The sequence below is a fragment of the Triticum urartu genome, chromosome 5A, assembly GCF_056163025.1.
Source record: "Triticum urartu cultivar PI428250 chromosome 5A, HENAU_Tu73, whole genome shotgun sequence".
In the NCBI taxonomy this organism is placed as follows: Eukaryota; Viridiplantae; Streptophyta; class Magnoliopsida; order Poales; family Poaceae; genus Triticum; species Triticum urartu.
Window position 1 is genome coordinate 128,629,057 of NC_141877.1, and position 16,370 is coordinate 128,645,426.

Consider the following 16,370-nt stretch of genomic DNA (forward strand, 5'->3'; position numbering starts at 1 on the left):
GCCTCTCCACGTACAGTACTCTTCTGATGGAAGTCGTTCCTTGACCACGTTGACCACGCCGCGCCGAGAGCACCAGGGCGGTGGACAACGGCGAGGCCTAGGAAGGGGATGACGCAGAGCCGGGGAAGACATGAAAGTGGATGCCCACGTGGAGAGGGGTACGAGGGTTCACTGGTTCAGCTGCGGTGTGAGGCTGTCGTCGCCGTAGAATAACAGGGGTGTGGGTGAGTAGAGGGATGGTCTGGCCAGCGGTGGGAGTAGTAGGGAGCGGTGAGGCCTCCGCGGCAGCACAGCCGGCCACAGGAGGCAGGAGAAGGCGGCATGACCGGCGCTGCTTTGGGCGACTGGAGCAAGAAGACCAGAGGTTGAAGAAGCACTACGACCGTTGGATGGACATCGTACGATCACTGGAGCTAGAATTGTTCATATTGACTAAGTTGACAAAGCCCTCCGTCCGCGTCAACTTAATAGGCCCACAAGTCAGCCTCCCATATGGTGGGTCCCGGCTAGCAGGGGGAGTATTCATTTTTTTGTGCGTAATAAGGAAGCACCTCCTTGTGTGTAAAGATATAGCTGGTGGGTCCGAGCTGTCAGCGACGGGAAGTTTTTTTCACGAAATATAGAGGTCCTTCGGGTGGGTCCCAAATGTCAGGTGGAGGAATCATTATGGAGGCATTTCCTTGTGTGCGGCCGTGGACCCAGTTGTTAGCCTCTCCACATACAATCCACTTTCGATGGATGTCGTTCGTTGACCACGTTGACCATGCCACACCGAGAGCACTAGGGCGGTGGATGACGGCGAGGCCTATGAAGGGAACGACACGAAGCCGAGGAAGACACGACAGTGGCTGCCGACACGGTGGGGAGTACGAGGGTTGACTGGTTCGGCTGCCGTCGCCGGAAAATAACAGGAGGTGTGGGTGAGTAGAGGGATAGACAGGCCAGGGATGCGAGTATGGTGGGGCCGTGAGGCTTTCCAAGCAGCACAGCCGGCCACGGGAGGCAGGAGCAGGCGGTTCTGCCGGCGCTGGTTGGGGCGGCTGGAGCAGGAAGATCAGAGACTGAAGAAGCACGACGCTGGTAGAGTCGATTGTTGACTAAGATTCCTTTTTTGAGAAACCTTGTGTACGCATGAACTTAGTAGGCCCACAAGTCAGCCTCCAAATCTATGGCACACAACATAGAGCTCATTTGCTATTTTTTTAATAATTTGCTGCCCATTTGCTAATTCTTAAGTAATTTATTACTTCCCATTTTCTGCCCAGGACCACGGTTAAAAAGTTCAACCTTATTTTGCATATTTCGGTGGAGTCCGAACTGTTGTAATCCCGAAATGATAAACATTTTTTAAGAACTTATTGATTTGCCAAAAAAATTGTTTTGTTTTTCTGAGCAAATAAGACATGGGACAATTGAGTTGGTTTAAGGGAAAACCAGCGGTAAAAAAATCAGCGCTGGGAGGAAAAAACAAAAATAAGGATGTAAATATGAAAAGGGAACTTTTTGTATTTTCAATATAACGATACATGTATACAAACTAGTAAAACTATAGGTAGAGATTAGAAAACGGAAGTAGGACATGGTGTTTCAAGAGGAAAATAGAACTGGGTTGTGTGTTTGATTCAGTAAAAAAAACTACCTGTGAATGTTGTAAGACAAAATATAACTAAAGCTGGCGGGACAGAGGCCAGTAGATACCTGCTGGATCTTTGTGCCCCATTGTCGTCATGGGCTAGGCCTGTTAAAAACAAAACCAAGCATGGGCAGTCTACAGCCTAGTTGAAACTTGCTTGACCTGAAAAAACATTATACATGCTCAATAAACGAGAGAATTCTGCAAGTACAGACTGATAACTGGGATGCAGCATGTATATTGTTTTTTCATAGTGATAATAAGTGCATGCACTTGTTTTGAAAATTTTGGAGAACTGGGGAGTTGAACGGCAGGTGCTTATGCTATCCATCAAATAAAAATCAGGTGCCTGTAAATTTGTTTCGAAACAAATGATACAACTTTATATCCACGTCGATCCTCGGCATGATGGTTGGAAGCAAATGCCAAGTTCATACCGAAAGATCGTTAACAACAATACCAACTTGCGAACGACAAGTTAGTACAAGTACCAATACCAAACTAACTTATAATCTTTTTACTCCTAGCCCTAGTGTTCGTCTGGTAGAAAATCTTGCAGAGGACCAGCTCCCGCTCCTTCTCTTGCTCCAGATCCTAGAGGTGGTACTGGTGCATCACCTAGTTGGTCCTCTGCTAGTCGAAGTTCTTGTTGGTGTGCAGCACCACAACCATTTTGTTGCCCGTCTGCCAGCGGTTGACCATCACCGGCAAGGTATTGCTGGTCTTGTGCCACATCGCGTGCATGCCGACCTCCGACTGTATCTTGCGACGCATCCACGTGCCCCTTTTGGACGCCCTGGATTTTCACAGGAAGAAATGGTTGCTTAGGCCACTCAGTGTGATACCCGCAGTATTGTTGAATACAGGTTTTAGTGTACATAGTTGGCATTTTCATAACATCTTTGGCATGTTACAGTCACTTGTTTGGCTTTTTATTAACTGTCAAATTGTAATTGCTTCACTTGGTCTGCGTCTAAAAAGAAAAATAGACCTATAAACAAAGGAATATGTTTGTGCAAGTAGACGGCTGATCAGTGTCTTACCTGGAAGTTTCTCACGGTGGGTGTAGCATATGCCGTGCTCGCTGTCGATGGTTGGTATGAACAAATCGATGAGAGGGTGAGATCTCGCGCTGTCAGCACTCACTTTGGCCTCAAGGTGCTCAATCAGCTCCTGATCTGTGGGATCAAACTTGACGCCAGCCGGCAGCATCGGCCAATCCTTCTTGGACTTGCATTGGTTAATTCCAGTTATATGGTACCTCAGTGTATGATCAATCAACTGTTTTAAGTGAATGATGAAAGATTTCGACAGATAAGTGGTACTCCAAATCTGAAGTCCACAATACCCGAACACGCCGCCGGAATTCTTGTGTCACCTCACGCGCAGCGTGTTGTCATGTCAATTCAATGTGTGGACATGATGAATAATTTTACCGACGTATACTAGTACTGCTACTGTACTACTTACAAGTCGTATTTAGTGTCACATTTTAACCATAGGTTTAACTAACAAGTACGCACTTGAAGCCTAATTGATATATATATATATATGGCGGTTGAGTGGATTACAACTTTAAGCAAACAGAGGTCGAGCCAAAAGCTCGACGCATCTCATGCGTAGTAGGCAGGAGTGTCCGACTGTCTGCGAGGCTCAATGGCGGCAGTATCCAACGATGGAAGGGTGATCTCTCGCTGGGTGTAGATATCCACAAGACACCACGGACTACTGGATTGGTGGATGAGGACGATCCAGTTGGCCTACATGCCCGCCAGTAGTGGCCGCGCATGAAGGACAGGTGGACAGGTAGTGGTAGCATGTCGAGGGGCACCAGGCAACCTCTGTAGGATCATCAAGTCGGTGTCTGGGCCACCTGCGAGGATCGGGCATCAGCAAGCAGGGTCTCTTGAAAAGAGCTGGTCGGTTGCAGACGAGTAGTCGGTACAAAGACACTGAGCATGCGGCCAGACGGATGGTGCTGAGTAGGTCCATATGATTACAGATCTGCTCCAAGAGAACATCAGGGAGGGAATTCCAACCGCGGCTCTGCATGTCAGTCAGTTCTTCCATAGGGTTTTTTTAGGGCACTGAGTGATTGGGGTTTTTGGTGCCTGCGAGCCAATGGGGAAGTGGATTCGGGCGGGCGAGCGAAGAAGATGGCGTGTGTGGCCGAGCAGTGAGCAGGGGGATATGGTACGCGCGAGCTACCAAGGAAGATGGCGCGGGCGGGTGAGCAGTGAGTGGGGGGGGGAATGGTGTGCGGCCGATGATGGGGAAGAGAGGAGGAAGAAGAGTGAAAGACGGGGAAGAAAGTGCATTATATCTCAATTCTATTAGTACTACTACTAGGAGATACCGTCCTTCGGAGTGTAAATAGTTATGCCGATGACATGTGGGTCTACCTCAAGAGGGCCCATATGTCAGTTAATGGAGGAGAGAGGTGTGTAGGCATATTTGTGGAAGCGTGCTCCACTGGCAAACATGATGGTAGTACTAGGTAAGGCTGATTTAGTAATGCCAACACACTGGTTCAGCTTATTAATTAAGTGTCCCATCTGCTGTAGCGTGTATTGTCACTTCACTGTGAAGACTAGTTGAATAGTTCTCTCTGACCGAGATGGGGAATAATGGATCGTGGAGACTTTCTATCTACAGTATCCCTATGCCTGTACGGTCATCCTGTCCAACAAGATGAAACATTTGCCAAGGCACCCGACGCCAATAATGTAGGAATACTAGTACTACCTCCTTTCTGGTTCATAGGGCTCAATTCAAAAATCTCATCAACCAAGCTAGATGATGAGTGGTGGAATAATTTTGTAGTTTGCAAAAACACTCAATTAATGAACTCGTTTTCCTCAAAAAATTATGTTTATCAATGCATTAATTTTGTGTTAAACTTTGACCATCTACTCCCTCCTTCCGGGTGAATAAATCATCTTTGGTTGTGCACCATGACCAAGGAGGGAAAAACAAGAGAACTTAATGTTTATTTGCTACTCCATCCGTTCCTAAATATAGTCTTGTTAGAAATTCAAATGGAATACAACATACGGATGTATGTAGACATATTTTAGAGTGTAGATTCACTCATTTTGCTTCGTACGTAGTCACTTGCTGAAATCTCTAGAAAGATAACTACTCCGTATTTGGGAACAGAGGGAGGCTTTTACTCCGTATTTGGGAACAAAGGGATTATCACCATATGGAGGGAACAGATGAAGCTTGAAATATGAACATGTCAATGGGAGGGAGTAAAAGCCTCATGCATGCATGCATGCATGCAACATGCAACACTCACATGTACACATGGACGCACGCAACACTCACGCACCCATGCGGCACACAACACACGACGCAACACACACGCTCACGCTCAAGTGCTCAAACTACTCCCTATGTCCGTGAAAGACTGTACATTTAGAGATTTACACATTGACCAGGGCATAATTAACACCCAAAAGTAGCATACTTATGTGTGTATGCGACCATTGAGAGAAGAAGATTAAATGAAGGTTGTTGCATGCTGTAATTAAGGATAGACATGTAGCCTATATCTAGAGCACAAGTTGGTGTATTAGTCAATCAATATCGATTTAGATTAAAGGCTAAATGCATTGGAAGTGTAGATGTACACTCTTTGTTTTTTAGCCGATGTACACTCTTTGTTGGAAGACCGAGGGAGTACACGTGCACACACTCACATAGACAGTCAGGGTGGTTCACGAGCAAGGGTTGGACTCCTGTCGCGCCTGCATAAAGTTTTGTTTAACTGATTTCTTTGCTCTGCCAACTGAGAGGTGGGACCCAGAAACCAGGTGAAAATTTAACCAGTCAACAAAGTGCCACGTCGACTATGTGGCCGGTTAGTATGATGCAAGACGGTGCTCTACGATGAGCTAGTGATCGTATAATCATCGCAAAACTATATATAGTGACTGTAAAGAGTGTATTGTTACATACGTTGACCTCCAGTGTATTTTTCTCATTTCAAATTAAGCCATATTAACGGGAAAGGACACAGTATGGACTAGTACTAGTACTAGTACTGCTTTGATGTGTCCCGTCAACTTGCCGACGGAGGAGAAGCTTGCTTACTACGCCTCTCCCTCGCCAACGCGTGTCGTGGCTCGCAGGACGAGGAGAGGGTTTTGAATACAGCGCCCTCTCCCTCTCCCTCTCCCTCACCCTCGCCCTCGCGCTCGCGGTGGACGTGCAGCAGTTCAATCGGTGTCAGATTGCCAGAAGCATATTGTACTATAGTATCATCATCGTTGGACCTTCCGAAGAGGCGAAGAACCAAGTGCAAGGTTCACACATGTACAAACTATTGAACCCCCCGAAGAGGCAAAGAGCCAAGCGCAAGGTTTTATAGGAGTTGTCGTCCTAGTAGGAGTATACTACAAGTATAGCGAATGATGCTACTATACGATGCAGCCACGTAACCTATATCCAAAGCTATACAACCTTTTTTTCTCAAAGAGCGTGTTGGAGCCCGTGCATCAATCAAACAAGTTGCACATACACATAACACATTTACTAGTAATAAATTCTAAATGAAAATTGCCAGTATGCCACACAAGTTCATCTCCAATTCATGTGATAAATTTGTCCACGACTAGTCTACATATATTCATAGCGCTACCGTTCACAATTTACCATACTCCACTTACACGTTATGGCTGGGCTACATGTCCTCCTCCAGGTTCCAGTCGCAAGTGTTCTTCATGGATGGCACGATCCATAGCGGTGGGCAATGGGAATCATTGTCATAGCTTTCTAGTCAGGTTCCACACCATGGAGACTCATCCAAGCTGAAGCGGCATAAATCAGGGATAGTGTGTCCCAGCATGTCGTTCATCAGTCAGTGCGCACTGAAGACACAACCATGCTTCATGAATGGCAGGCCTTCGGTGTCGTGCACGGAAGGTGGCATCCGCTTCACAATGGGGTAGCTGTCCCCAATGAAAAGCGAGTACTCTCCAAGAGTGTTCCCCGGCACCCACGTAGCATCACGGGGGTCGAACTCGGCGCCATTCATCTGGTACACGCGGTATCTCAGATCTGGACACATGGTGACGTACATAGTCAAGGTCCATGCATAATAATGTTGTGCTCAAATATGGCGGTCAGTAATACTGTGCAGCAAATTGTACTACTCCGGTATAGAGGAAGTAAAATAACCGGCTTATTATATATAGCCACTCTTGGCTACATGGATGAGATAGTAAGACATGGAAAAACAAAAATGGTGGCACCTAGTGGGTTCAAGTCTTCAAGGGCCTAGCTAGCTATACGTGTCTTCCAAGGTAAAGAGTACTCCTACTAGTACTAGTAAGTAGTACAACAATGAAAGAGAAGGCGAGAGGGTTAAAAAATATAATACTAAATGGAATACCTGGGTAGATGGTGACGGTCTGATCGTGGTAGATTGTGTGACCATGTTGCACATCAGTGGTACCATGGGTAACGACTGCTAAGATAGTTGATCCCAATATGCCAAAGTCAGCTACAAGGTTCCAGGTTAGACCGAATCGCGGATGCAAATGCACAGCCAGGATCGGTGATCTTATTTTGATCGAGGGATGACTGGTCCCTGCAAAATAACGGAGTACCGTTAGGGATGCAAATGATGGTTTGTGCATTCCATTTGTAATCTCCCATACCGTAGGATGGCAACCAGATGAAACAAGTCCCCTGGCTTGTCACTGCGAAGATGCGGCCTGGATGGCGCACGGCGTCTTCGAACATGTGGGGGTACAAATCTGCCGCGGCCAATTGCGCCAACCTCTGCCGTTACTGCCTCTTACATTGATGGCAATCCTTATGTCAAACACCTCGATGAGATAGTAATCATCGTACCCGCGTCGCTTTGTTGGCGGGTACGCAATTGCTATCTTCTTCAATCTCATGTAGGCATGATCATACGCATTCAAGTCCAGCCAGTCCGGAAGGCCAATCCCAATGGTGGAGAAGGGGTCTACGGGAACGGCCGCACTGCTGTGGATGTTGTGCAAAATGATGGTGGTATCCGGCCGGAGGTATGCAAGACAATCTTTGTTGGCACCGACCCAGACCTATATATAAGGAATAACTAAGTACTACATTATGAAACTCCATGACTGACCTGCTCATCAGACAAAATCGGACTACCTCTCAACGTCGGCAACTCTAGCAGAGTCAATGTGCAACCATGGCCAGGGAGCGGTGGACTGTTCGAAGGATTGTCCCATAGAAGAACCTTCTTCTCGAGGACGCATGGAAGAGAAACAAGCATGGCCTTTTCCCAAGCTTGTTTAAGCACCGTCTTGAAAAAGTTGGTGCAGGAAGCATCGAGTCTTGCGCCAGTGAGGACGTCGGAGCGGCGTGAGATTTCTCCCAGAGGATCGTCGTCCAAGGTCTCCCATCCCCGATGAGGAGGAGAACTGCCTGGTGAATCCATGGGAGCAGCGACGAACTGCCTTCTCTTCGGGGGGAGGGGAACTGACGAGGAGATAAGAGCGTAGTAACTATAGGGCCTCGTCCCTTCCAACTGTAGCTCCTTGATCTTTCCTTAGCGAAGGGGTGAGGCTATTATTTACTATGTACTCACACTGTAGCAGTACTAGTACTACTTTCTCAACTAGTAGTGTGATGTACTGTACTTCTAGTATAGTGCACTAGTTTTGAACTCTTGAATCTCGAGGCCAAGGAGCTATAGTTGGAAGTGGAGGGTAGTACTGTTCTCTAGAACCATCGTTGTACTATCAATGCAGGGAAAGTACACCTGCATAGTGGGTACTCTCGGTGCTCTATTCAAGCGCGTAGCTGGCCTACTCAGCCGCTCCTCTCATGCACACACTGGCAGCCTGTTTATCAGCGATAGTTACTGTTGGAAATATGCCCTAGAGGCAATAATAAATAGTTATTATTATATTTCCTTGTTCATGATAATCGTTTATTATCCATGCTAGAATTGTACTGATAGGAAACTCAGATACATGTGTGGATACATAGACAACACCATGTCCCTAGTAAGCCTCTAGTTGACTAGCTCGTTGATCAATAGATGGTTACGGTTTCCTGACCATGGACATTGGATGTCGTTGATAACGGGATCACATCATTAGGAGAATGATGTGATGGACAAGACCCAATCCTAAGCCTAGCACAAAGATCGTGTAGTTCGTATGCTAAAGCTTTTCTAATGTCAAGTATCATTTCCTTAGACCATGAGATTGTGCAACTCTCGGATACCGTAGGAGTGCTTTGGGTGTGCCAAACGTCACAACGTAACTGGGTGACTATAAAGGTGCACTACGGGTATCTCCGAAAGTGTCTGTTGGGTTGGCACGAATCGAGACTGGGATTTGTCACTCCGTGTGACGGAGAGGTATCTCTGGGCCCACTCGGTAGGACATCATCATAATGTGCACAATGTGACCAAGGAGTTGATCACGGGATGATGTGTTAAGGAACGAGTAAAGAGACTTGCCGGTAACGAGATTGAACAAGGTATCGGGATACCGACGATCGAATCTCGGGCAAGTATCGTACCGCTAGACAAAGGGAATTGTATACGGGATTGATTAAGTCCTTGACATCGTGGTTCATCCGATGAGATCATCGTGGAACATGTGGGAGCCAACATGGGTATCCAGATCCCGTTGTTGGTTATTGACTGGAGAGTCATCTCGGTCATGTCTGCATGTCTCCCGAACCCGTAGGGTCTACACACTTAAGGTTCGGTGACGCTAGGGTTATAGAGATATTAGTATGCGGTAACCCGAAAGTTTTTCGGAGTCCCGTATGAGATCCCGGGCGTCACGAGGAGTTCCGGAATGGTCCGGAGGTAAAGAATTATATATAGGAAGTGCTATTTCGGCTATCGGGACAAGTTTCGGGGTCACCGGTATTGTACCGGGACCACCGGAAGGGTCCCGGGGGTCCACCGGGTGGGGCCACCTGCCCCGGGGGCCACATGGGCTGTAGGGGGTGCGCCTTGGCCTATATGGGCCAAGGGCACCAGCCCCAAGAGGCCCATGCGCCAAGAGAAGAGGAAAAGGAAGAGTCCTAAAGGGGGAAGGCACCTCCGAGGTGCCTTGGGGAGGAGGGACTCCTCCCTGGCCGCACCCTTCCTTGGAGGAAGGGCCAAGGCTGCGCCCCCCCTCTCCCTTGGCCCTATATATAGTGGGGGGAAGGGAGGGCAACCATACCTAAGCCCTGGCGCCTCCCTCTCCCTCCCATGGCACATCTCCCTCCTCCCGCAGCGCTTGGCGAAGCCCTGTTGGAATCCCGCTACTTCCACCACCACACCGTCGTGCTGCTGGATCTCCATCAACCTCTCCTCCCCCCTTGCTGGATCAAGAAGGAGGAGACGTCACTGCTCCGTACGTGTGTTGAACACGGAGGTGCCGTCCGTTCGGCGCTAGGATCATCGGTGATTTGGATCACGACGAGTACGACTCCATCAACCCCGTTCTCTTGAACGCTTCCGCGCGCGATCTACAAGGGTATGTAGATCCACTCCTCCCTCGTTGCTAGATGACTCCATAGATAGATCTTGGTGACACGTAGGAAAATTTTGAATTTATGCTACGTTCCCCATCAGTTACTGCGGGGGCAGAACATTTGAGTTAGTTGATACAGCGAGACTAGGCTTTTCATTTCCATTTGTGGAGGTGTAATGGATCTCATCGAACTTTGTTAGTAGTTCCTTCTTTATGAATGAGAGGAGGCAAAGTTTTTGCCTCCGTTTCAAAACAAAAAAAATCACGTCAAGAAGAATTTCTTTCATAGAGCCGATAATGGAGTGAAGTCCATGCGTGCAACGCCACAAGCTATAGAGTAGTAGAGTACTAGCACTTTACATACAGAGCCATATTGCATAGTTCTCAATGCCGCGCCAGGCTTTTCCAACTCCTCGGGCTCAATTGGGAGGCGCTAGTTTAAATATGCTAGTACTAGATGATGAGGAAGCTGCAAGCAAGGTGCGGCTAGGGCGAGCACGTGAGCCACGAGATGGTGGGAAGGAAAACTCGTTCACGTGGCTGGGCTATCCAGTGCACCCAGATTGTGGTGCGACATGTCCGTTCGACTTCAAAACTCAAACTACCCATGTACAATATTGGCTTGCAACGAAGTTACTATTTAAAAAAAGTATGCCGTCTATTCGGCCGGGATGGAACCCACAAAACGAGGTATACACTCCCGCGACCACTAGTAGTATTCGTTGGAGTACAACGCAACCTAGAATCGCATTTTATCGCTAGTAGTACATTGTTCCTTACGAGAAACCACTAATAATGCCAAGAAACCACTAATAATGCCAAGAAACCACTAATAATGCCAAAACTACTACCACTTGCATACGTGGCAGGCTTAAGATAAGACTACCTTATCAACCATTGTACATGCCCTTACCAACCAGCCCTACCAAGAAACGACTACTCTACAAAGTGCTGATATAGGCACGTTTCAACCCATGTCGCCCCTTAAGTCAACGCCTTCTATTCGACCGGCAAGTTAGGCATTATGACTTGTGGGACCTACATGTCAGTCTGCATAAAAATCCCCGAGTGACCTCCTACCTGTAGCCCATCCACCTAGTCATCCTCAGCCATGGGACGCAGCTACTACCGCCGGCAGAAGTCAAGGTCAAAACCGTCGGCGGTGTGGAGCCCATCTTGCGGCAGCCCGGATGCCAGCTCTGTCCGGCGCTCGTGGCCGCTAGCTAGCCAAGATAGCTCCGTCTAGCTGCTTGTCTGCAAGGTTTGCTAGCTAGATTGGCACGGCGGCGCGGTGGCTTGCTCGCGCGCGCCGCGCTAAGGCCAGCCATCTGGCTCGAGCGAAGGCCAGCGCGGCAGCTCGCTCATGCGTGAGGCACGCTCGGGCCAGCCTGCCAACCCGTGCGGAGGCCAGTGCGGAGGCCAGTGCGGCGTCCGATCCGTCCGGCGGAGCGGTAGCCAACTCGCTCATCACCAGCGCCACCGACGAACACGCATCAGTACTGTTTGAAGTGATGTTCAGGAAAAATAATGATTTGAGAGGGAATAACAGGATAGAAGGTCAAATGTGGGTCCTTCGTGTCAACGGTCAAACAAAATGTGTTGGTTTAAGCTGCTTCATCAGCACGGATGAGTGGGCCAACCCTGTCAAAAACGGGTTTGAACGAGCCTAATCGGCACTAGGTAGTAGTTTTTGGCATGGATTAAGAAATTTTGGGTATGTTTTTGCTATTTTTTGTACAATAGTTTCTTCCTAGGGCTGGTTGAAAGTGGTAGTTTTTTGTTAAATACACTACATATTGTAAGTAGGAGTGGAAGTTAAGCTTTGGAAGCCAATAAGCAAGGCTAGTTACATAGTGCCTATCTGTACATGATTGAAAGTAAACATCAACCATGAGTTACTAATATCTTGATGGAAAACTCGAAACTATGGAAATACTCACATTTTTTGCATGGTTGGAAATACTAGCAATGTTCACGTGCGTTGCAACGGATCATAATTAGAATAATACTTATTCACAAACTTGATACAGAACACTCTAATTTTGATATACATATATCACTAGAGATATATTATGTTTCAATCAGAATATATTCCTTGGGCTGTTTTGGTGAGGTGAGGGAGGGATGTGGTTGGTTTTAAGATACTAATTATGGGTTTTTCTTCAAATTGGTAGAGAAGTGGGATGTTGGTGAGAAAAGGCAACAACTTACCTCACAGTCGTTAGATGTAGATCTAATGTTCAGAAATGACGGATGGCAGACACACCATCATCACCAACTTAGTCTTTTGTAGGAGTACTAGCAAGATGTCTGTGCATTGCACGGAACATCAAGATGCATTTTTTTTATGAAAAAACTTGTTGTGATTGACCCATGCAGGAGTAATCCCATGTGTAAAAACTAATGATATCTCGAGAAAGAGGAGATAAGGTGAAGAGGAGTGGGGCGTCGTGGTGATTGGTGGTCGGACCAAGCGGAGGCATGGGGATGGACGACGCCGGCAGCGGCCACCAGGCCAGTTTGTTCCAGAGGCTTTCTTTTTTAATTGCTCAACAATGAGGTTGTTGGAGATAAGGATGAACAAGGGAAGGCCTTGTCTGCAAATGTGGAGAGAGGTGCAGGTATCTTTTAGTTTAATTTCCATCTGTCAAATATAGATCGGACGGTCTATATTGTAAGATGGCATGCGTACCACCATCACCAACTCGGTTTTTTTATAATAGAAGAAATATAAGTATGGAGATACAAACGTATTATCGATACTTGTTTCTGTAACTAGGATCTACATTCTATTCAACGGCTCGGCATGTGGGGCCTTAGCACAATGACTTCTCGACTGTGTAAAACAAAGGTTTTCCCGTCGCCGATAAGGAGGGGGTGATGGCGGCGTTTCGGCTTGCTCTAGTCCTAGTAGTCATACTAGGTGGTCTGCGCACGTGTAGATTTATTCTTTTTCACGTCTCGTGTTCGTCGTACTGCCACGACTGTTGATGAATAGACGGTAAGTTATTCACCGGGAAACCCTTGTTGAGTGTGTTTGCGAGAGAGAGAGAGAGAGAGAGAGAGAGAGAGAGTGTGTGTGATATGTCTAGAGACTGAGGCAATGATAAGAGATTCTTTGTGTCTATGTGTGTGGAGGATAGAGAGATACATGTACATGGGGCTTTGTGTTGTGTAACATGGAGACACATAGACATAATCAGAGAGTGAGTGTGTGAGATACACATGCGGACATGGGGAGAGATGTGTCAGTTAGAGAGATGGAGAATTTTGGTGTGCATCTGAGCTAGAGAGGGGGGGGTATATACATACCTAGAGCTGGAGAGAATATGCAAGGGTGTGTGTCTTAAAAGAAGGATCCAGATAGATGGGTGTTTGTGCGTGTCTATGTGTGTTTGTGCGCGCGTTTGTGTGTGAGAGGGAGTGTGTGTATGTTGAGTAGAGAGACCACTAATGATGTAAACCTAGTATAAGAGAAGGGGGAATGGTGTGACATGTGTGTCAAAGAGATACAAAGGCATGTGTAGTAGCGGGATAGCATGGGTGCGGGCGGGAAGCAGACTATTTGGAAGAGACATTGAGTGTGTGTGGGAGAGGGGTGAGAGAGGGAGAGATCTAGCGATGGAGAGAGAGAGGAAGAGAGGGGGGAGAGGGGTCGTTTGTGTCCATAAGTGGCGTATAGATAGGGAGACAATGTTGATGTTGTTCGAAATTGGCCTATGTACGGAGACGCAAGGGAAGCGAGTCATCGTGTGTTTGATAGGGACTTCATGAGAGATCTAGAATAGATGGTGTAGAGAACAACGTGCGAGATTGAGAACGATGATACATTAGGGATATATGGAAAGAGTCACGACATATATGTATACAGGGAAGGAGTTGGGGCGGGTCCGCATGTGGGAGAGATAGAAAGAGGAGAGTGGTGCACAAGGAGACAAATGTGCTTATTTGCAGTGGTGTGGTGTGTGAGGTGAGTGTGCGAGAATCACATAACTAGGGAGATAGATGTTTGGGGGCGACGTTTTGTGTGTATGGGAAAGATACACTCTACATTGTGCGTGTGCTTGGGAAAGAGAAATGCTGGGAGACCTAGAGAGTGGGGGAAGAGATGTGTGCATGCCCGAGAGACAAAGTGATAGAGACCTATATTGGGGTCCGGACTTTAGAAGAGAGGGGGTGTTAATGTGCTCGTGTGTTCGTGTTTGGGGGAGAGAACAACTTGTGTGTGTGGGGGGGTGGCTTTAGATAAAGAGTGAGGTGTCTATATTTGAGCGACTTTAGCGTAATTAAGATATATATATATATATCATTAACTTTTGTAATTCATTTAAACGGAGGTACATTTTTTATGCCAGGATTTCGTGATTTCAAATTCATATATCAATCCTAGAGATATACACATACAAGCATGTTCAAACTTTATAATCATCCACTTTATTCATATACATACACATTTTTGTTTTTGTCATCATATTTAGGATAAACACATTTAGAATTTCATTTGAATTGGACTGTATGATGGTATTTGCTCGTACTAGCTCAATGATCCATATTTGAATTGAATGGACAATCTAAGTTTCGAGTTGGAGACATTGATTTTCAAAACATGCACTTTCTTGTGTGCAAAACAAATAAATTCTCGGCCATGATATCATAGTCGGCCGTACAAGAGCAGAACACTTATAATTTCAGGCGCCAAAAGCTTTCAAACTTCCCACTCACATCGAAATATCTCGCGCCCGAAAGTTTAGCCCTGCGATATTCATTGTTTTACCCCTGCCACATGAACGAAAAAGGGCTGCTTTGGTAACTCCATTGTTTCCCCTCTTTGCCACCAACATTCTTCCCAAAGCCCCTCCCCTTCCCCTCCCCGACCCCCAACCACGGCAAGCCGCCGAATCTAGTCCTCTGCCGCAGCAGTGGACCTCACACCCCGCCGGATCTACATTCCGCACCTTGGAACCCCCAACTGCCAACTCACCACTTCGCCGGAGCAGCTTCAGCGACTGGCTTGTCTACCGCTCTAGATCTCCTTAACCGCCATCATGGTCCACCGCACCGGATCTTCTTAACCGGCGCCCTCGTCCACCACAGTGTAGGCCCTTCACTGACTCCCTCGTCCGCCCATCGCTGGCCCTTCATACAAGCCCTCGTCTGCCGCAACAGATCCGCCTCACCGAAAGCACTGTACACCGCGCCCGCTGAAGCCTTCGTCCACTGCATCGGACCCACTCCACGGACATCATATTCAACTCCACCAGCCTTGCTTTACTGACGCCGCAGCCTCATCAGGTTATTTCGATTTGTACTCCTTTAGTTTTTCTCTTCTTTATCGTGCAACTGTTCACTTACCATAGATGAACTTTCTTGTATGTCGACAGGCGCCGCAACCAAAGCATCGAAAACCGCTTCAGCAACGGCAACAGTCGGCCCAAACTCAACCGCAACACGAGCACCATCGACGATCCTTAGCGATCATGTATGACAACGATACCCATACGCCGCCGAGAATCAGGTACTATTATCCAACGACCGACGCCTACGTTCACTTTCTTAGCATAAGCACCCGTCACGCCCAATATGTGATCCTATCAGAGAGGAACTCAAAGGTCCCACCAAGGATAGAGCCGCATATTGAAGACGCTTTGCAAGGTGGATATCATTACATCGTACCATTACATAATAGTTGGGGATACATACAAAGACATACAAATGCCACATGAATACATCAATATACCATACATGAGAACAACATCCGACTACAGATTTAACACAAAAAAGCTCAACAACATCCACCCTGCTAGCCCAGACTGCCCACCAGTAACCTATCCCTCAAACGAAGAAGAAGCAGAAGAAGAACTCCAAAACAAGTAAACATCGCTCTCACGTTGGATCATCGCATTACCTGTACCTGCAACTGTTGTTGTAGTAATCTGTGAGCCACGAGGACTCAGCAATCCCATTACCATGGGTATCAAGACTAGCAAAGCTTAATGGGTATGGAATGGATAAGTGGTGAGGTTGCAGCAAGCGGCTAAGCAGTGTATGGTGGCTAACTTACGAGTATAAGAGCAAGAGGAGCAACTACGCAAACGGCCGCAAACTAGTAATGATCAAGATGTGATCTTAAACTACTTATGTTCAAACATAACCCCACCGTGTTCTCTTCTTGAAATCGCTCAAAAAGAGATGGTCACGGTTATGCACGCGGTTAGTGTATTTTAATTGAGTTTAGTTCAAGTCCACTA

The 16,370-nt window shown here is 47.1% G+C and overlaps 1 protein-coding gene across 1 annotated transcript in view; it reads right to left on the bottom strand.

Annotated features, from left to right (window-relative positions):
* Positions 1-1,768: 1,768 nt before the first annotated feature.
* The window catches only part of LOC147970560 (uncharacterized), an 80,281-nt gene continuing 65,679 nt past the window's right edge, over positions 1,769-16,370 (bottom strand). Inside the window, exons 2-3 of the mRNA XM_087523486.1 lie at positions 2,780-2,914; positions 1,769-1,795 (exon numbers count right to left, since the gene is read on the bottom strand). Of these exons, the coding sequence (XP_087379612.1) occupies positions 1,769-1,795; positions 2,780-2,914 (162 nt within the window). The remainder of the gene's footprint in view (positions 1,796-2,779; positions 2,915-16,370) is intronic.